The sequence below is a fragment of the Triturus cristatus genome, chromosome 5_1 (genome assembly GCF_964204655.1).
Source record: "Triturus cristatus chromosome 5_1, aTriCri1.1, whole genome shotgun sequence".
Lineage (NCBI taxonomy): Eukaryota > Metazoa > Chordata > Amphibia > Caudata > Salamandridae > Triturus > Triturus cristatus.
The window spans coordinates 771,746,130-771,768,809 of record NC_140587.1 but is presented as its reverse complement, the minus strand read 5'-3'; the positions used below and the strand labels follow the sequence as shown (position 1 = coordinate 771,768,809).

The 22,680-nt window shown below is 41.2% G+C and overlaps 1 protein-coding gene across 1 annotated transcript in view; it reads left to right on the top strand.

The window, feature by feature from the left end:
* RMC1 (regulator of MON1-CCZ1) overlaps positions 1-22,680 on the top strand; it is a 238,616-nt gene that overhangs the window by 123,427 nt on the left and 92,509 nt on the right. Inside the window, exons 10-12 of the mRNA XM_085605759.1 lie at positions 7,209-7,320; positions 11,389-11,433; positions 16,833-16,886. Of these exons, the coding sequence (XP_085461885.1) occupies positions 7,209-7,320; positions 11,389-11,433; positions 16,833-16,886 (211 nt within the window). The remainder of the gene's footprint in view (positions 1-7,208; positions 7,321-11,388; positions 11,434-16,832; positions 16,887-22,680) is intronic.

Sequence of the window (22,680 nt, the reverse complement as noted above, 5' to 3'; positions counted from 1 at the left end):
ACCTTAACTATTCCTAGTGGAGAGGTGTGGCTCACTGGTTAGAGGTAGCAGATCCGCAAGCAGAGAATCGGCCAGGGACCAGGGTTCAATTCCCGACGCGGCAGGGTCGTGGACCAGGGTCAAAACGGACTCGATAATTCTCGCCTCGGTACCTACTCTAACCAGGAACACACTCTGCAACTCTGGGCATTAGCTTGCCTCATCTCCACAACGGCCCCCCACATTCGCCGGGGATGCCTGGTTTCACCTTGGAGATACCCAGGAGGGACCATCTCACAGGGATAGCCAGGACGGGTTCCCCAGCGGTCTACAGCGCCACGACGCCTCAGGGCAGCAGTGCGCTTTACAAGACACATACATTTACATTTACATTTTAAGTTTTCTACATGCAGCTGATCCTGAGGTCATTCAAACGCAAATCGATATCTGGCAGCTGTCCATTTAAATTGGGTGAACCTGATTGGTTACTGTTTATAAGTAAGCATGATGTATGTATGTTTCAACAGACCTGGGCAACCGCAAAAAGAATTGTTGATGGTTTTATGACCTATAGCGTAGAAGCTAAACCACCAGAACATTTCGGGAGGGCTTCAGGGGGTCTCATGATTCTCACGAAAAATAATGTATTTAAGTCATGCACCTTAGTACAATTAGAATGCTTAGACCTAATTGGAGTCGTCGCTCTGCTACCATCGGGACTGGTTCTGGATTTTCTAAATATTTATGTAAGAACGACTGCGGCTAATATTGAATCCCCTAATCTCTCTATTCTTGAAGAAACTCTAGACTCACTCCACCCGAATTCAAAAATAATACTCGCAGGAGATTTTAACACATCCTATGAGCCTTCATCTTATATTAGCGAGGTAACAGAAGAGGAAGATGAACAATGGGGCATTAGAGCACTAACAGGGAAGCCACAAACCAACTTTACAGCAACAGGACACAAGTTAGGCCTTATAACAGTGGGCAGAGGATTGAGGGCATGTAATGGTCGTACTACCTCAGACCTTTATCGAGCACCCACCTTTAGAAGAGGTAATCATGTGAGTACCTTGATTTCACTATCCTTGATGTGAGTCTCTGGCCATTTTTGGCCAATATGAGAGTAGATAGGCGATCTGACAGTGGTCATGATCCCTTGGTAGTATTACTGGTTGAAGCTCCATTAGCTAGGGTAACAAATACATGCTATACAGTCGTGGCCGAACCTGTGTTATCCAATTGCAGACGCTATGTTTCCTGGCCTAAAGTCATGACAAACCCACTTTTGGGTGCCCAGATATATGGGCTTTCTGTCAATTATTTTACAAATTACGAAAGGGTGAATTAATTGGAAATTCCAATCCTAAGCATACACAACTTACACTTTGAAGAGTTGCAACAGGTGTTCTATAAAGATATGGCTCACAAGAAGCCAGCTATGGGGAAAAATATTAGATGGTATGACATTTCCTGTAAGCAAGCCAAATGTTCCCTAAGGACTGCTGTTCTAGGTGGTGAAAGGGGCCAGGTAGCCCAAGCAAGGCATATTTATAAAGTATCGCTAAAACAGGCCAAAAAGAGTTGGGACGATAGAATTTGGGAAGACATGCTGCTTAAAGTTAAAACAAATGACAACAGTTTGTTCTGGCTTACAGTGACCCAAACTAGAGCAGATAATAACACAAAAAGCTACCAACATCATATATCGGCTGATAAATGGGTATCCCATTTATCTAATCTGTATGAGTCACTGACTGATGCCCCCCCTGGCCCCCATGCCAACACAGCACCCTTCACGGGCTCTCCTTGTTGTGATACCACAGAATCTTATGGCTCAGCTATTACTTTTACCCTAGAGAATAGTGGTAGTGCCATCCTTGCATTAAAAACCGCTAAGGCACCAGGACCTGATAAGATCCCAGGGGATTTATATAAATCGGAACCTCAGATTTGGATAGTCTATTTTAATTTACTTGCCAATGCCATAGCACGAGGGGGAGAGAGACCGGATTCCTGGAGAGGGGCTGAGATTGTCACAATATACAAGAAGGGCGATGCATCGAAGCCCTCGAGTTATAGGCCAATTAGCCTAATTGACAATGCCCAGAAGATTTTTGCAAGGCAAATCCTTGATAAGTTGCTATATTGGATAGACACAAATAACATCATGTCAGCCCTTCAAGCTGGGTTTCGCCCTAAGATGAGCACTATAGACCAAGTCTCCAGATTCGCCACATTACACTGGAAATATATTCTACTCCAACAGCAGAAGCTCTATGTGGCGTTTGTTGATCTTAGGGCTGCCTTTGATCTCATTACCCGTACCAACTTGTGGCATATTTTGAATCGGATGGGAGTTCCTGGGAATTTGATCCATCTCATGTCTAAGCTGTACAGTAATAACTTTGCTCAGGTGCAGTGTGGGCACGCAGGAGAGCTAACTAAACGCATTCCTATACAGCGGGTGCGTCAGGGGTGTGTCCTTGCTCCTACCTCTTTACCCTCTTTATAAACAAAGTGGCTGATATTCTGAAGGACTGCAGAAATTATTCCCCTACACAGAACGGCATCAAGGTACCAATTATTTTATTTGTTGACGACTCCCTTCTCAACTTCAAGACCCCAATGGGACTCCAGCTCCTTGTCAACACATTTTTTGATTTCTGTGTGTCAAGGGGTTTGGAGCTCAATGCTAACAAAACGAAGTTTATGGTGTTTGGGAAGGGTGTGGCCAAAAACTTAGCTGTACGTGCGGGGGGGGGGGGGGGAGGACACTGGAGAGGAGTTTTGATTATTTAGGAGTTAAAGTAATGGAGAGCTTGAAGTGGGAAGACCAGCTTAGGAAAAGCATGTTACTACTTGAGCATAGAGCAAACAAGCTCTTGTGCTGTCTCGCCGGCCTTAGAAGTTTAGTGAGGGAAGGCACAAGGGGCTGCTGAGATATGGGGATGTGCTGATGTCTCCTTACTCACTGCTGCGGAAAATAGATTTGTAAGACGGCTGGTCTCTGTCCCTAACAGTACACCGCTAACCCCCCTGTTTTTCGATTTAGGACTCAAAAGAATTGCAGATTTAGCCACTCTCAGACCACTTGTCTATTGGATTCGACTATGGGTCACCCCTGAGCTAAGGGAATTCAGAGATTGTTTAATTGAAGTGTTGTCTACTAGAGGTGCCAAGTCGCTATTCTGGGTCAAACATGTATCTAAGTGGTTAAATAAGCTGGGGCTAATAAGATTATGGACTAACCCAGAAAAAATGAGTAAAATTGATCTTAACATCATGAAATCAAGCTACTGGGTTTACATCCAAGAAAGTTATTCCAATAACCAGCAAGCAGGTACACGGATGCCCAGATTTTTAGACATCAAACCGTTTTCTCGCTTTGAGGAATTCTTAGATTTTGTTTCCTCTCCTTTAGCTAAAAGCCTTTATATTCGCTTTCGATTCGGTCCTTTACCCTTGAGATTTTTAACTAACAAGTGACATAAGGTCCCAAGCCCCAGTATGTGCCCATCGTGTGGCTTGGAAGACGAGGATGAGGTGCCTACATTGGTTTTTTTTGTCTTATAATCTGAAGGTGATTAAATATCTAGTGGCTTTTTGGAATTTTAAAAAGTGACACTACTCCTGTTATTGTCATTGCTGTGTGCAAATTCCTACAGGCAGTTTGGCACAAACGTAGTAGGCTTCTGAATTTGATTCCTGGTGCTTAGATTAATCCTTTCTTAATCATTGTCTGATTTTAATCGTACCAATTTTTATATATTAAGTAGAAAGATACATTTTATATGTTTTAAGTGTTTGCTTCAATTGCACATGGCCTTGCCTGATTGCAGCTTTGTTTTACATGCTAGCAACAATGGAAGGGAAGGAACTTTGAATAGTATTTATTTTTTTAAAAAAAGGGGAAAATGAACTGTGTTGAGAGATATTTTTAAATGTATTTTGATGTATCTATTGTAACGTTTTGAATTTGTATACTTTGATGGTACTTGGCTACAGAATAAGGTTTATTATTACTACTACTATAGCTGCCCTTCATTTAGACTAAAATAAATATTTTGAAGGTAATTTTACAGCTTGGGCCAGCAATTCCTGAACCCTTGCACTGATGCCCCCACAGATGTGCTGATAGCTACCTTGGCAAAACCGTGTTCTTGTTACTCAGAAGGTAGCCAGATGTCCTTGACCTGCACCTAGTGATCGGAAATTCCCCACCACACATCCTACCATGGAGAGTCTTGTTGTACATGCCTCGACCAGCAAGTTGAACCCTAAATCATTTCCAACTAATCCTCCAGATAGATGCCACCAGGGGTCATCAGTCCTCCAGCTCCTCTTCCCCTGTTACAACAGCTAACAAACTGCTTTAGTTTGCCCTTAGCGGTGCATGTCCAACCTGTGGGAGGCAGCATCCATATCTTCCTCCATGGTTGACAATCCATCATGTCTGACTGATGGGTCTTGAAAATTGTACATAAAGGCTATGCCCTACCTTTGCAGCAAAAACAACAAGTTGATGGATGGAATGCTCAAATTAATCTCAGCCACTGGCAAACGCTTTGGCCGTATCAAAATCCATCGTTTTTTGCACTCCATGCCACCTCAGTTTGGCCCAGCCATATGCAAATCAGTCTTGACCCTGCTCCTCATGGGAATAGTCCAGCCTGAACTGCCAGGCCATGTCCTCCCTGAACCTAAACACAAGCAACCTGCCAGGTATAGCTTGGTTCCAGTGGTGCAGTGAGACCGGGACCCACGTCTGGGCATACCTGGTGTACTTATGTGTTAGGCAATGTCTTGTTCTCCTTCCCGGCATGAAGCTGTTGTGGTATGTGTGGAACCGAGTGGAGATTGCTTCAATCAGCCTATTGACCATAGCCTTGGCCAATATTTTTGACTTCACATTGGCCTATAGAAGGAGCATAAGTTTGGCAGTTGGCGTGGCTTTGGAATAAGTGTGAGTGTTTCGCCTCTCAGGTCATCCAACACGTTATCAGATTGGGACATTTCATTGTGATGCCAAGAAGGTGTGGGAGTTTGATAGTGGCATATTTTTTTAAAAGATTTAAGGGGGAGCCATTCGGACCAGGAATCTTCCCTGAATGCATTCCACTTAGGGTCTCTCCCAGCTTTTCTTTCATCAGCAGGGCTTCAAGAACGTCTTGAGACTCCTGGAATAGTGCTCCTCGGTTAGCGGAGTATTCTTATTTTGAGAGGTATTGCACCGTGTATAACTGTTTGCAGAATTCTGCGAAGCTCGTGGCAATCTGGAGTAAATCTGAGACTTAGTTCCCACTTGAGCCCTTGATTTGAGCAAACATTCTAGAGGCCTCTTGTTGAGTCAAGCAGTATAATAGTCTGCCATATTTGTCTCCGATATCGTAGATTTGGCCTCCATACCACTAGCCATACATTCTGTGCCACATATATGGCCTTGTTGCGCAGTTTGTTGGCTACTTCCTGTTGCAGAATCATCTGCGGGTTTTCAATGATCCCTTTTTTGCTCTGACTCTAGGGTCGTCTTCTCAAGTTTGACTCGAGTGGCCTCTCTTGCATGTTCTGTACCTTTCAGAAAGGATCATGCACACCACTGGATCATTCCTTTGTATGACTCCCATAATATGGAATGTTTGGCTACTTAGGCTGTGTTTGAATCAATGTCATTATTTGTTTCCTCTGTAATGAAAGTTGCAAACTGTCCATCCACCACTGAGCCAGCGTTTAAGTGCAAGCAGTCTGCCCTTAGACCTATGGGTTTGGGGCAATTGGAAAATGGTTAGAGATCCCTCCAGGGAGGATGTCAGCCCCTGGTACTTTATGGATGTCTGCTGCTAGGAGACAGAAATCATCCTTAGATGATAGTGCTTGCTGTGTGGCCAGTAGAATGTATGTTGTGCATCTGTGGGATACCATGTGCTCCATCTATTGCATAGCCCCAGTGAACATGCCCATTTAGCCACTCTCAAACTCCTGGGAGCCTTAGAGACCTTGACAAGAAAATATACCTCCTGCCTGACTGCCCCATCATGGTGGTAATATCCCCTCCTATTACTCTGGTACCAGAGGGTGTATGTGCTATAAGTGTGTTAAGGGTGTTTAGAATTTCCTTTGTTAATGGTGGTGGAACATACATGCTTTTGATGGGCCTGGCTTGACCATTTAGGAGGCCCGAAATGCGAACGAAATGCCCACAAAAGGAACTGCCCTGTTTTAATTGTATCTGCGCTCACCTTCTCACCTTGTGTCTATGATCTAAGGAAATGGAGAAATGAAAGACGTTGAAATAGTGTCTCGTTTTGTACATAAGCTCATGTGAACTAGAGGAACCATACTATATTATCGGTTGCACAGTCCCAGTCTGTGTCATGGTACACTTTTATTGGGTGTGCCCGATTCAGATTGGGACTGTGTGTCCTGTTACTGAATTGTAATGTTCCCCTTGCAGGTACAAACTCTCATCTGCATTAGGGACAGTGGTTACTGAAAGACTGACTGGTGGTTTGAAATCACTGGCATGTATTTTAAGACAGAGACCCCAGCCTCAGTTAAAAGAGGAGGCACTTATCTTCACATGTGAGGATGCATTGTGACTATACCTGCCTGAAGGGGTGGGGGTGGAATTCCTTGAAGACCATGGGGCCCTCATACTCTCTAAAAATGCACTCTTTGGGGGGTGGGGGATATGTGCCATGTCCTAAGTGGCGCAGTCATTGTGCCTCTCGACAGCTTGCTTGCCCCTGTATGTGTGAGTTATGTGTTACAGGTGCATAAGTATAGGCAGTACTTTAATTTGAATGGAGCCACACTCCCATGCAATTGAGGAAATGCCCCCTTACGATTGCATGGGGGCAAAAATGTGTGCCTGCCAGATAATTATTTCAGAAGGGGCTGCCCAATTGTTTGCGGCCTTTTCTGTCGTATGAGGTGCCACAGGGCACAAAACACTAGTTAAAATGCCTGTTGCCATCACAGAACACTCATGTATCATGGCAGGAGAAATTTTGGGGAAGGGGTGAGTGTTATATCTGTGCTCTCCTTCTCTTATTTCAGACCTATTTGGGAGATTACCTAATGTTCTGCCCTGTGCAGACTAGTCTCTGATGAAATGTCATTGAGTCCCTCAGTGATTTGTGGTTGGATTATTGACTTGCATGGCAAGAACATGTGTATTTATTGTAAACTAAAATTCTGGCTGTTTATTTCTTTTAATATTGCAGACTTCATTAATATTTGATATTCGATTACGAGGAGAGTTTGATGGGACAGTCACGTATCATCGGCCCGTTCTTCCTGCTCTATCTCTGCAACCATGCCAGATTTCTGTGGCAGGTACAAGGGACTGATAATTGTATTTTGTAGCGTGTAATCTCAAAACTGTCTTAAATTATGTTAATCTTGTTAAAGTATGGAAACTAACACTAGTGTTGCAGCAAGCAAAAGTAGTTTAGGGCACTGGAGGAAAGTTAATATCCAGTGCTTTAACCAAATACCCTGTCACTCATTATAATAAAACTTGTCTCTGTACTCCCCTTGCTACTGCTGTTTAGCTATTTCATAAGCCTCTAATAGCAAGCTGTTGCTAATACCTAGTTACTCAAGTGCCCCTTTGGTGATATCTTTAGCGAAGCTCTTGAAATATTATAAGCCACTGGACTCTCTGCCATTGAAGCATAGTTTCTGATTGATGAAAATAAAGAAGTGAAAACATGAGTGATACCTTCTCTGGGTGCAACTCACTACTGCCATTCTCATTTTCCCAAAATGTCATCTAAAGGTTGCCCCCTAAATGCGACCTTATTACCGCAAATGTGGTGCTGTAGTAAGTGTTCTTGTTCGAAAAACTACACATAGACTTTAGCATAATCTAAGGCTGTATTGCTTCCTATTGCCGTTCCAATGGTTTGAAGATTGAAGGTCATGTCAACATTTGAAGTAGTAGTTAAATGAAATATCATTCAGTGGTTTTATTACCAATTCTATCTGGATGTCCATCTCTTGGCGCTGTACCATCATCTCTCATGCTGTTTGTATTCCCTTCCGCATGAGAAATCGTACCACACACGTTTGTTACATCATAAGTTAACTAAAAGTCCATGGTACCAGTCAGGAGGTGTTTTAGTTTAACTATTAAATGAGTTGTACCTCCTAAAAGTATTGGCATGAGGATCAGTTTTGTTTTTAAATAACAGCAATCAAATAATCAATCAGGGAATTGTAAGTGCGCTACTCACCCGTGAGGGTCTCAAGGCACTGAGGGGAGGAGGGGTGGGGGGCGGGGGGGTCTGCAGCTTCGTTCAGCCGAAGAGCCAGGTCTTGAGTCTTCCTGAAGGTGTTCAGGGAGGGGGCGCTTCTGATGTTTGCCAGTAGTTCATTCCAGGTCTTGGCTGCAATGTGAGAGAATGATCTTCCGCCTGCTCTGGCTCTGTGGATGCGTGGGGTTTCGGCCAGGGCGAGGTTGGACGATCGCAGGTTTCTTTTGGGTACGTGGAAGTTTATTCTGTCGTTGGGTCCCTTGTTGTGTAGGCGTGAGTGAGGATTTTGAAGGGGAATCTCTTCTCCACGGGGAGCCAGTAGAGTCTTTGCAGGTGCTGGCTGATGTGTTCGTGCCGGAGGATGCCGAGTATGAGTTTGGCTGCAGTGGTCTGTATTGTTTGGAGTTTGCGGAGTAGGGACTTGTTGATTCCGGCGTAGAGCACCCTGACCATTTTGCCAAATTTTCAAAGACTGGGCCATTCTCTTAGAAAGTTGGTCTTGAAGTTTATCTGATGGTTTCTAATTAAGTTTCAGCAAACAATACCTGGGTGTTGCCAGGGACTGGATATACCCCACAGCACCGTCATTACGCAAATGGTTATGGTTTATTGTGCTTTGAAAGTACTTTGACAAGATGAAGCTCATTTCCAGACCTATGGAAAAAAATGTGTAGTAATTTTAGATGGGGGGGGGGGGGGGGTTTTGGGGTGAGTGTGGATGTAAACATGCAGGATATGGTAATGAATCATTGTGATTCTTCTCAATGGGTGAGGTGTAGGACGGGTGAACGGTTACTTCAGGATGTGCAGCTTTTTTTGCTTTGAATTTAGTTGTGTACTACTAATAATTTGTAATTAAAAAGAAGTGGAATAAAAGCATTGCCATGTGTGGTGCCTTTTTGATTAAGTAGTTTTTAGTAATGTCATTTGCCCCGTTTGTTTCTTGCATGCACTACAAAGGTTTTAATGTGATGTGTAGTGCTTGATCAAAATCTCTGGCAGATTGGTCTATTGTTTATTTTCAGGTATTTTCTAGTCTATAAATGTCTGAATGTAGGCTGATTAGTATCAGCCCATGCGAGGTTTTTGCTGTCAGTGGTCCTAGAAAGTTTGTATGGAGGAAGCACCAGAATGTTAAACGTATAAGGAAGCTGATTGGTCATAAACACAGTAAATAATAAATACTGACCAGCTTTACCAGTCCAGTTTTCCAGAATCCTTTATGACTGAGGACAGAGCCATGCACATGACCAGTTGAGTACGACTGAGTTCCAAGAACCAATTCAACCAGACTGCTACCCTCTTCAATTCTAAGACTAAGACTGGGCCAGGAAACCTGTTGAAGCACTGCTGAACTGACTTGCAAAAAGACAAGTTAAGCCTTCTGTGAAAGAAGACCCTGGACTGCGGTCTACAGACTAGAGCCAGTCTGAGGAAGCCAACAGTCCAGTAAACTGTTGAGGACTTTTAGGAGCCAAAGTGGAGTCTGTGTCACTTCAGGATATCAAGCTACAACATATCTATACATTGCTCGGAGGAAGAGTTGTTCCCTACCTACATTGTGGTTGGTGAGCATGCTTTGTCTCTAACCTGCGTCCATTGCTTGGAAATCAGTCTGAGCCCTCTAGTTGCCTCAACAAGGGGTCCTCTCATGAATTGATCATATTCCATTTACTAGACCAAACTGATAGCTTCTAATACATCTGGTCCTCATTTGTAGTAACTAAATCCTCTGCTCTGAGCAACCCAGGGATATTCCCCCACCCCCTCCCAACAATCTCCTAACTGCTTTGCAGTTCAGTTCTCCCCACTGGTTGAAGAGAGAGGGTATTCGACCCAACTTTGGTTCTCCACCTTTAATCCTACTCTGGACTTGAATACACCTGCATATCTATGAATGATGCTATTGGATTCTAGTCAAAGTTATGTTTGTAATTTAGATATGACCATAGTTGTTTATCTGGTCCAATAATATGCTGCTATTTTCACACAGTTTGTGTAATTTACAATATAATAATTTTGCTGATAATGAAATATTGATAAACAAAAGAAAAGCCCCCCTAGGCTTAGCCACATGGCCAGGGAAATTTTGGTTTTCGAGTTAACCAGACAAGGCTGCACAGATATGGGTAAGGAACCATTGATCACGTGGAGGTGAGTCAAATGGTTCCCAAGATACAACCTTTGAAGCCTTAGTCTCTTGTTGCCAGCTCTCTCTTGAATGGTGGAGTCCATGCCCCTGGGTCTGTAGGCACCTCAAGCTGTAAGAAAATCTATCTGCAGCTGGTGGTTTTATTGTTACAAGGCCTTTAAACAACTTCTGCGCTTTAGAAAGAATCTTTTGAATGGACGCCAAAACCATCTTTATTTCCCTAACAATAATCCTTTGATTAAGCAAATTTCTGTGACTCTTGCCTCACCATCGGGCATTGGATCAAGCCCCTGCAAACCCCCTTTACAGTGATTGGGGCCTATCAGGCATTTGAGCGGGCACTTGGTGACACCTTTAATTTGGGACTTGGGGTAATTCTGTAGATCTGAAGAGATTTCATAGGAAGTATATTGAAACTTTGTAAAACTCTTATACACCCTAAACATTTGCACACATCTTAGTCAGTACTAAGAGAAAAATACCCGAGATCTTGGAAGGGTAGCAACCCCAGCTGGTGTCTACAGAGTAGTAGCAGTAGAAGTCTGAGATTGAAGTGTGTGCTTTTGACTTTTGGGACAGTGCCATGTGTCCCCAGACCGCAGACCTGAGGATCGGGAACACAATATTGAATACCACTCCATTGTTACAATAAACTGCATTGCTTCATGTATAGGCTATAATATTTCATTTAGTGATGGAATACATTACTTTTATTCATGATGTTAGTATTAAATAGCCTAGTGTGACATGCCAGCACTATATAAACCACAAGCAGCCTATGTTCTAGGACCTATTCAACAATTTAGGGAGAGACTAAATGGACCGAAAAGAAATGCCAGTAAACTGTTTAACTGTGACTGTTGTCACCTAGAGTGATGTTGCACTACTGAAAACAGATAAGGAATCCAATGGATAAATGTTGAGACGTTAATGCGTGTATTTTATTTTAAAAATATATATTACTTGTGTATTTATCTTTCTGTATTTGTACAGGCCCTGCATCTGTAACAAGCCAGTCACCTGTTCCCTGCAAACTATGTATCCTTTAGTCACTTTTCACAACTGTTGTATGCATTAGTGTAAATGTAGACATTTGGTAAATAAAATGTTGAATTATAATAGTAAATCTTTGGTTTGACACATGTTATGAATGAGGTTTAGAACCTTAGCAAGAGTAAATAAAATAAAAAGCTGTGAGTCCGCTGCACACTAAGCTACATATATCTAGATGAAATAAGAGCTTTCAATGTGCCAAATACCGCCCTTACCCATCAATCCCCCCCCCCCCCCCCCCAGTACAACAACTTACAGAAGTACGAGTGCACAAACTACTTTTTGGTGTTTCTCCCCTGCCTGTGAACTTCATTTCGTCTAACAGAACTATTTGCTATTAATGCAAGGAACCCCCACAACACCTTGTACAGAAATAAATTGAGACCTCCCTTCTAGTCAACCACAGGTATTCAAGTTAAGATATGCTTTCTCTCATTGTTTACTTTGTGTGACATGTTTAACATGTCTGACAGTCTCCAGTGCCATTGAGTTAATGGCAGCACCTTTATCGCTTTATCAGACCCCACAATTGCTAAGTACATGGCCATTAGACAGAGCCATAATTTCAGATCAACGTGTGTCATATTTTTCAAACTAAGATCTCCCATTCCCAGCAACAGAGCCCATGTGGATTCTGGTATCTGCTAACCATCAACGGCAACCATTACGTCCTCTCAAAATGTACATACTTCGGGGCACCTTCCCTGATCATGCATCGCAAGCCCTAAGCCACCACTCTAGCACTCTGCTGGCGTGTTGAAGAGCAAAGCTTTCATGTTCACTAGTGTGAAGTACCAGTCAAATGTTAGGGTACCTCCTTTAATTTTAACACAACTTGGACTTCTTTTCCGTGCCTTTTCAGAGAGAGTTCAGTTTCCTTTCACAGATGACGGCACCTAGTGCCCATTCCTCAAATTTCTAATGTATTGCCATTTTGGAACTTCCTGTGAACCCTTTTGGATCTTGTGGATCCTCACAATTAGTTAAATTTGGCCTCTTCACATTAATACTGGATAAGCGCATAGTATAAACCTAAGATGATAATTTGATTAACATCCTGTGGACTAAAGGGTTCAAGAGAAGGAGGCCAAATCAGTGTTAACACGACCTATTAATTCCCATGATCAGTTGTCTTTAAATAGAGCTTATACATAATGGTACATATGTAACAGGTAATCGTAATATGGTACAACATTTACATCATGAAATTCTGGTAACATCATAAACCACAAGGCTGAGTGAATGAATTGAGATCACTGCTCATCGCACTGATATGGATATGGGGCATTGTAGGGTGGCTAAATCAGAACTGTATGCTCCCTTAGTGGAAAGTGGGAGGGGTGCCCCGAATTATGAGCTATACTATGCCATGGTCCAGCTTCAGTGGCTGATGCCTTCCCATGGAGGTAGTCCTGAGAAGGATGATGTTATTGCAGAATTGGCGGACATCAATCTATTGTGATGGCTCATGAACAGGGCTAGGACAAACACCCCTAGCAATTTGCTTAGGAAGGTGGCGGAGTAGTTTTGTAACGCCTACATTCAACCGAGGTCTAGTCAGACCCCTTATACAGCGGAGCTACCATTGTCATTGTTTCCCGATTTCTTTCGGCTCACAATACATTACAACATCAGTCCTTGAGTGGAGGCAGGAATCCATAGCTGGGGGTACCTTTTCGATAACTGGGTGCTGACTTGTGTGGAGGACCTGAGAGAAATGTATAAATTGAGCACCAGCAACATTTTACTGTATAAAGTAATTCTCGGGCAGTTATCTTGGATACAGGACACCACCCATAAGGAACCCAATATCTCTCTTGGATTGTAGATGGCCATAACACAATGTAATGGACATAAAGCTATCACAGTAGTTTATACAGCGCTATTATAGGTGTGGGATGTTTCTGTGCACCATCTTAAACGATGGTGGAAACCCATTTAAAATTGGAATTCACTGATGATAAATGGCTGAAATGTTTGGATAGTGTTAAGACTGCCTCAAAAAAATGCAAGGCTGAAGTACACTCTCTGCTTTCACCAGGGTTACTTGACCCAGAAGCACATTGAACACGTGTATCAGGCTGTGTCGAATGTGTGCCAGAGATGTGCTGAGCCAGACACTGATTTCTGCCACATGGTTTGGTATTGCTCAGTGTTGCCAGGTTTTGGAATGATGTAGTGTAGTATCTGACTGAAGTAACTGACATACTGATACCCAAGGAGGCGGCACTTTGTTTACAGGGTCTATCGACTCACACGAAAAAGACTGAACACGTGGGGATTCGTGGACTTAGTTCTGGTCTTGGTGAAACACTTCATAGCTATGCCTCAGAAGGCCCCTGTGCTGCCACAATTCTGGGACTGGTTGTGAGATCTCAAGAAATGGATATATGCGGAAATTTATGTGCTTTCCAGTGAGAATGCCGAAGATACAAGCAGGGTTCGGTATGATGCATCGAATAATTCAGACACACAGCCCCCTTGAAAACAATATCGTATGGAAGGGAATTGGACTTGGTGTTACTACTAGTAAATGTTTTGTTGCTAGACTTGAACGAATGGAGGAGTTGGAGTAATAGTAGCCAGGTATGATTCTAGACAGACTGGACAGACAACTGAATGGGGGTGCGGAGCTCCTGTACACTGGTGGTTTAATTTCCTATTTTCTCTTGGTTTTACGCTTCGTGAGTAAACTTGGAATTGGTAGCCTTTTTAGAGGTGGTGGTTGGGTTTGTGTTTGAATGGTGATGCAATTGCTAGATTGTGATATTTGATAACTGTATATCTGCTTGTTGTAGTCAGATTTTCTTTGAGTTTATATTTATCAATGGATCTGTGGTCCTTTGGTCTGGTTTAATGTTTCTATTACACTGGAGTTCTTCTAAATCATTGGCGCTGTGTTGCAATATAGTATTGTGTGTTATACTTTCTAAAGGTCATGTGTGGTATGTAATGGTGGTTTTTTCATTTTGTGATGGTGCACACGTTGTTTCTTTTATAGTAGTTTATTAAATTTGTGGTCTGTCTTAATAGGGTATGTAAAGTTTTTTTATATGATTATAGTGCTTTAATTTGTGAAGTAGAGTTGAGTTTCTTTAGGAGTGGTTGCAGTATTATTGACTGGTATATCCTTAGAAAATGATGTGGATTAATAACGCTGCAGTGAGTGTTTCATTGGGTCTAACAGTATTTTAGGCAAGACACTTAATAACTATTAATCTGTTTTAAAATAATTTTAAATAGAAAAGAAAATTTTAAAATGAAATGAGCAGACTATGGGTACCAAAGGATGATTTCATCTGCTTTGTCATTTACCATCTTTTGAGTGATATCATATGTGAGGTCATAACCAGTGCATGACTGGAGTGTGGATAATGTATAGTTTTCCGAACCATAACTGACATATCTCATTAGTTTCAGATTTTTTTCAACCATAATTTAACTTTTATTCAGTTTTTTTAATTTTAAATTTTTTCAAATTAATTTCTGTGATCTTATTAAACCTACGTTAATTTGTTCTAACCAAAGCTAACTATAACGTTACTTTTTTTAAAGAGTTCACAACCCTGTGCTGCCATGTAGATCCAGGTTAAACCTTTTTGCAAGGTCCACAGCCTTCACCTGTGTGCATTGTGTTAACTGCCTGGACCTGCGCTTATGTTTTATTATGGGCAACTGACAGATTCCAGTGCACGGCCATTGTTAGGGGGTTGGCCAAGGGGCCTGGGCTTCAGTCGGGCTGTGTCTTTTCTTTTAAAATTATTTAAAACATATTTTAAGGGTTTGTGTACCCTGCTGTTGGGATTGTGAACCCTTGCTGATTCTGAATCCATGTTGGACCTTGTGCAAGGTCTGTGGACTTGGTCCTGAGTTGCGGACGGCATGGGATGGCTGACAAGAGTCCACGAACCCATCCTTGGGTTTGTGAAGCCAACTGGTGCTGTGAAACCTGTCGTAGAATAAGTGATTTTGTTTTAATTTTGCCTTAAAAAGAACGAGGGAGGGCTTTTTAGGTCCCACCACGTAAACCAAGGGGTCAGATGATGCTACAGCTGCCCCTGATAGCGCTTTCCAATCTTTTCAGGGCTCTGGGACAGCGTCTTGAGTCCTGTAACAATTAATGCAACATTTATATCAAGTTGTGGCCTGCGAATCAAAGAACTTCGTGTCCATGGCTCTGACTTTGGGTGGGCAGGCTAAGACTAAAGAAAAGTCTCCCTCGTCCATTGAGAAGTATTAATTTTTTACGTTTGGATGAGCAGATGGTGTTCAAACATGGATTTGCCATCCATCATAGATTGATATTTCAGATAACATTATCATTTTTACGCTTTCAAGCTCCCCCCCCCCCTTCTCCACACACACACAAATAAAAAGAATGCTAACTTTTCAAATTACATAATGGACTTAAAATAAACCAAGCAAAGGCACCTCTTGAATAAAGTTCTACTTTCATGCCAAGTTTAATCTAATTCTGTTCACCTGTTTTTCTACATTGGAGATCAAATAATCCTAAACAATTTACATGGGAAATGTTGAATTATTTTTATTTTTTGCACTCCTACTCTTTTCTTGTATTTCTTTTTTACTTTTTGGCCTTTGCTTGGTAAAACTGCAACAAACTTACATGTTTATGGCAAAGCTTCATGCAGGTTTGAATGACAGTGCCAAAGATCATAAGAAATCAAAAAATGCCTTCCCAGTGGAAACTCTGATCTAACCATAACTATAAAGCAGCTATTGCTGCCTGTGTAATAGGTGGACAGTTTTATACACATATGCACACACTATTAAACAGTCCACCTTTTTCCTTTGTTGTTGCAAATTGTAATAGACATTGTGTTGGAAATCAGTGGCAATTAATTTTTCTGTATCATTAAGTGGCTACACAGCTAACCTTATAAATGTTTGTTAAGATTAGATGACCGAAAGCAGAGTAACAATCTTGCTAAATAGCCAGGGTCTGTGTTGGTGCCCCCTGCATAACATTTAGCTTTTACTAATTTTAGGCTCTATAGGAACTTAAGAAAAGTCATAACAGAAGTCATTGGGACATTTCACCTTATTAAGATTATTCAATTTTGTAGAAGTGGGTATCACCACTGGGAAAATATGATGTATAAGTTACCTACGGGGTTACTGTGTTACACAATCTGTTCTATTGGTTGATAGGTTTTCAGCTTTCTGTACAGTCTCGTATGCATATTTTCTTTACCGTTGTTTCTGCTTCGGCTTGAATGAAGTTGATTCATCCAATAACAGTGGAGTAATTTGGCAAAAAATATTATCTAAGAGGATATGAATACTCTAACGTTGGAGAGTACAATTCGTGTTTTTATTCTTTTTCTTTTTCAAGAGAAGATTTTCCTTAACTCAAACTGCAGATTCTTCATCCTGGATTGTCTTTCAGCCAGATATCATCATCAGTGCCAGTGAAGGTAAGTTATTGAGAAGCAGAAAATCTTCCATTGAAGAAATGCAATTATTTAATTTTTGTCATTAGCCCCTCTTCAGCAGCTTTTTCCAATGAGAGGTCGATCTGATTTCAGCTTATGTTTTGCCAAATCCGGTACCTTATTCTCCTGCCTAATTAACTGAACATTGTATAGCTCATTTTCTCCAGGATTCAAATAATCGAACTGCAGTAATGAATCTTTGTATGTTTAAATTGTATAGATGAAAAATAAATCCAGTGCACTATGCGCTCAGAGTTTAATTGGGCTGCCTCATACAAACACCCAATGGTTGTGCTGTTTTTCTTCTGTGTTTGTGTTCTTGGTCCTCATTGGAAATTCTTGCATGTTTCTTTGTCTTCACATGTTTGCTATGTATTTTGCTTTGTGTATAGTGCCTCACTGCCCTCTAGGGGTGAGGTTTAACCTTTAAGAATACCTGTAATCATTGTTATTATTATTTTTTAATACTCCACGCAGGATGGCATATTGAAGATTGAAATTGCCAAGTAGGCTTGGGAAACTAAAGTCTAACCGTAGCTTATCTGTATTTATTAAGTTTGATGGATTTGTCATGACACATGTAAAGTTGTGTTAATAGTATTTATATCAGTTTCTTTGTGCTTCATAAAGTGCAGAATTTTGCATGGGAGGATAAGCTTTACCAGGGTACCATTAGAGCATCAAGATTCAGTTTGCTGGCCCTCTCCTCTACAACAACCCTCCCGATCTATGTGTAATTCGGTGCCATGAGTTCAGCTTGAATTTTCCTGCCATGTGTCTTACCCTTCTTCAATGGTTTAGTGGGTTTTTGGACAAAAACTAAAATGAAGTCAAATCCCTGATGAACTTTGAATTCTTAACAAGTAATTATTGTTACATTAAGGAATGAAGATTTGCAAAATGGTCCCTGATGAAGATGCCTATGTTGCTTGATATTACTGAAAGTCTAAGGGATGTTAAAAGAACCCATTTTTCGAACGATTCCCATAAAGAATATCTTTTTCAATAAGTCTTCAATTTATTTAGTTTGTTCCGATATTGAGGCTGTAAAACCTAGTAGGCGGTGGCATATTATTTCATGTTTTCCTCCCCATAGTATGTTGTACTTCTTTTACAGAAAGCCAACCAAAGTATCCCTCAAAATGGTCTCTAAAATACTAGCTCATAGATTGAAGTCTATTACCTTAGGTAGATCATGTTTCTTAGAGGTAATAATTTACCATTATTGTTTACCGTGATATTTTTCTTTCACTTTTTTATTTTTCCAGATGTACTTTCATTATTTTGTTTTTTTCTGTTTTCAAGCTATTTCTCGGGAACTTACTCCGCTCTGGGACAGAAAGGCAATCAATTATTGCCACTGGCCCTAGAAATGCACATGCCAGAAACTACTGCAAGTACACTGAAATGCCAAGTACATCCTTTTATCCGTTCACTTTTGGAGGCCACATTTCTAGACCTGTCTTAGTTTGAACCATTTGTACAGTCTAGGGATTCTGGCAGCTTGTGGTGAAGGAGCTGCAATCCCCTGGTGCATTGATATTCAGTGGGCAACGGTGCAGTGACAGCTACTCTTGGTTAGGTGAAGTGATTGCACTTAAGATGCAGGACACATGCAGTTGGGCACACAGACCTCGTTGGAACCTTAGTGCCGCCTAATTAAATGATGGGCAGCGATCAAAGGTGCAGGCTCACTAACTCATTGGGTCTTCAGTGTGGCTTAAAGAGAGCTGTGCACCAAATGCGGCTGTGGCAACATAAACATCACCTAGTCATCAGCCTCACCTGGAGAAACAGTTATGCAGCAAATACATGGTGACGGCACACTGGTCTACATCTCATTCAGAAGGCAGTTTGTCTTATACAACTGATTAGTGAAATTTAAAGTTAGTTCCAAGCCTTTTGTAGGAACCAGTAAATCCAAAGATCTGTTTAAATTACAATTTCTTTGAGACAACTCCTGTCAAGCGATAATGTCTTATTAGGTCTTATGCATTGAGACAGTCCTTGACCTTTAGTACAAAGCACCAGATGTGTGCATGGGGCAGACAGCCTCTCTTCACTGTAAGAGATGTTTAGCTTAACCTTGTGTTGTCATTCTTGCTGTACGAGTTGCTTTAACTAGGTCACAGGCTGGCCTACTACTATTGGTATAGCTGAGTCAGTGAACATCAAAATATCTCTCCTTCTCTTTGTGAGGAGGATACATATTGAAAGCAAGGCAAATCCATGTGAATTCACAAAACATTCTGGGTTGACAAGTAAAAGAAGCAACGTGCGGGGAAGTAATAAGAGAGGTTAGGCAACAACCTATGACTGCTGTAAACCTTAATGAGCACTCTAAAATCATAGCAGTTGTGTGCATACTGGTTGGATTTTGACACTTGCAGCCTACACACACATCTCCCCATACATATGCATAAATGCTATACCCACAGTCAGAAGGATTGAGGGGGTGATTTATATATGCCTTACTACACTGATTTACCGAGAGCTGGTAGTTAGTCTCCACTCTAGAATGCAGGCTGTCACGTCTTTGACCGTATAGAAGTCTGGTGTTATTGTGTTTGTAAACCACACCCAGTGTTGGCGTGAGAAGCTTTTATTCTCCTCAACACCCCTACTGGGCACATGGAGTAGTATTTTACTTTTACAGACTCAATACTTCACCTCAGAGGCGATGGTCCTCCAATGGACCGTGCTCTGTTGTAGTGAGGGTTGAGGAATCAGAATGTCCAACTGTCAGCTACCCAATGAGTTCTATTAGTTGGTAGCCAACTCAAATATTGGTAATCGAGTTGAAGTAAATCACTCTCAAGACCCTACTGTAGAAATACAGTATAACAATTGGTAGACCCAACCTCCTGAAGAAACGTAGTCTTAACAAGAATCATGCAAACCAAGAGCTCTGCCTTGGCTACACAGAACAAGAGCAAAAGAACCCGATGTTCTGAAAATAATCTATAACTGTCTTTACTAGCACAGTTTCTGTAAAATAACTTTATACCTAATAAGACTTAGACAACTTTACAGAATTTGGTTATTGTATTGAAGAGCCAAAATCAATGAATACAAGTAATATTTTAAGAAGTTCAGTCAAAAATCTAACAATTTGAAATATAAAATTACACATTCATTTAAAGTAATCTAACTTTGTATAAAGAATCCATAAGAAGATGGTTTTTGATCAGCAATGCAATTTCTGTCACCAACAAAGCAAAAGTTGGTTCTTGAAGGTTCTCTAAGCATTGGCAACGGGATCAAGTTAGCCTGCTAGGGGCAAAGACCATGAGTAAGGGCAAGGGGAAATAGAGCATAAATCAGGACAGTTCAAGTCTGATTTCTCCCCAAACTGTTCCAGATAGTTCAACAGGCAAGTTCATCAGCCAGAGCCAAATGCAAAGGGGCATGTTAGAAATAATACAGTAGGCAAGTGGGAGGCAAAGGAAAGAGTCAAGGGGCAGCCTGAGCTTAGACAAAAGCACTCCTAAAAAGTAAAAAAAAACATCACACCACTCTTCCTCCTGTGCATCGTGGTTATTTTTTTATTTTTTTTTTAAACATAGTTTATTGGTTTTTGCACATTCACATAGAAAACCTTGCACAATTTGTTTCACCATACTGTCTGCAAGATTAACGCACGCCTCCCCACAAATTATACAACCCCCTAATACAGGTTCATAAAATTCCCTCCCGGATTATACAGCGCAGAAAACCAAACATCTACATAATAAACTCTACCCTTATCCCCTAACAACACTCCCAGCTACCCTCCCCCTCCCTCAATCCTCCTCACCAACGCATGCGACAACCTCTGTCCTCTAGTGCCGTACAGCCCAAGGAATACCAATGAGTCTGTGCATCGTGGTTATATAGTTCATATTTGTCATCATGACTTCAATGGTCGGTTTACAATGGTCTGATCGTCATGTGATCGTTCTTTCGTCTTTCCATAACAAATTGTTACTTAAGTTTTAACATAATTTCCCACATAAGTCATGAGAAACGAATGTCCTTCCATCCTCACAGGTTAATAGATAAAGAACTCTTTTAGCTTGTTACACATTATGGATATGGGGGAAAAGTCAACTTCTCACCATTCACACACAATGGGAAAAGAACAGCCTTTGTTATCATAAGGAATGTCATATGAATCAAGAACAAATAAAGCAACATTTGAGAATGTATCAAGTCCATTGCACAAGGCTATGAAATGATGCAGCCTAAAGAGAAAAACATCTTAATGTGTTTAAATTCAACATTTCATCTTATCGTTTAAAAAAAATCAAATTAATTTTAAGCATAATAAATTAAAAGCACATATCATATATAAACGTTTAATTATTACACAGAAATATTCAACTTCAAGTATGGCCTACTACCACTATTTCAGGAAAGTAGCAACATGTAAATTAATTCTAAAAGCCATTAAAATAAAATCATTTCTGAACACAAATGATCTTTATACGATTTTGTTGCGACAGTCGAATGACGTCCAAAAGCAATGCTAAGTTATCATCAACTTTCATAATGTTTCTTGTCAATAATATCAGGTAATTGCTTACTTAAACATCTTAAATTCACTATTTGATTAATCCTACTGTTTCTACCTAGTCAAGCACACTTTTACTTTGATGGCTCATCACTTTTTCTAAGTTTCGGTGTGGTTTTTCTAGGTGTGTGCAAGGTGCACGTTTATTCTCATTTTTGAGATTCGGTTTTAAGTGTTGTGCAAAGCAAGATCAGCTTTTACTCTTCCTCACCAGTCTGTGTTATTTAAGATGGCCAGAAACCACAGCCACAAAAGAGAAGTGGCTTCAAGAAAACATCCTTGCAGAGCAATACTCACTTCCCAGAAAGCTCACAGTTTGCAAGAGCTCGGAACCCAGAAGAGGCTTTCAAAAATGTTTTTAAAATAGCTTCAAGCAGCCAAACCGGGTTCATCTACTCTGAAAATATTCTGCTTGCATAGAGGCACTGCTTGAACTGCAAATAGAAAAGTGCAGGTACTCGCTATCCCAGAGTACATGTTTGCGACTTAGTATTGCAATTGGTCCTCACCCACTGAGTGCCTGTGACTACTTGTGGATTTCAATCAGTGAGGCATACTAGGGGATCATGTATGTCTGATGTTTTTTGTGTCATTATCTCTCAATCAATTAAGCATAAAGAGCGTCCGTAAGCCGAAGGTAGCTGCACTTCATTTGCTTTGTCAGTCAAGTATACCTAGTGGCTTTATACATCCGACAGCTGTACCTTATTCACCAACAGTCAATAGGAAACACCTGGTAAGTCAGCATTTGCTGTATCTGTGCTTTTCACTTTCAGTTAATAAGGCCTACCAAGTGGCTGTCAACTTCAAGTAGCTGTGCTTCTTTCATTCTGCTGTGTGCCCATCTTCCTGTCAACTCATCAGTTTGTTTTACTTTGTGTCGGTCTACTTCTTGAAGTTCCCAGCCAATAATCACCTGAAAGTTCTCTCCTGGATCCCTTCATCCTCCCACATCATTTCTATATGGAAGTTCGATTACAAGATGTTCAAGTTTCTAGCAGTGGTTTTGGGGTGGTATTTCTGTACCATGCCATTGTGATCTCCACTGCTTTTGGCAGCTCCAGATTTCAATGTTTAGGGCACCTTTGAGTTCTTCCTGTGGGCAAGCCATTCTGATGTTTCATATGATCAGGGTTCTTAATTGCCCTCCTTCACCCTAGCATCGTCTTTGCCTCCTGGCTGCAGTGGATCACTTTGTAAGTTGTGCCATGTCTTGCTGGTGGC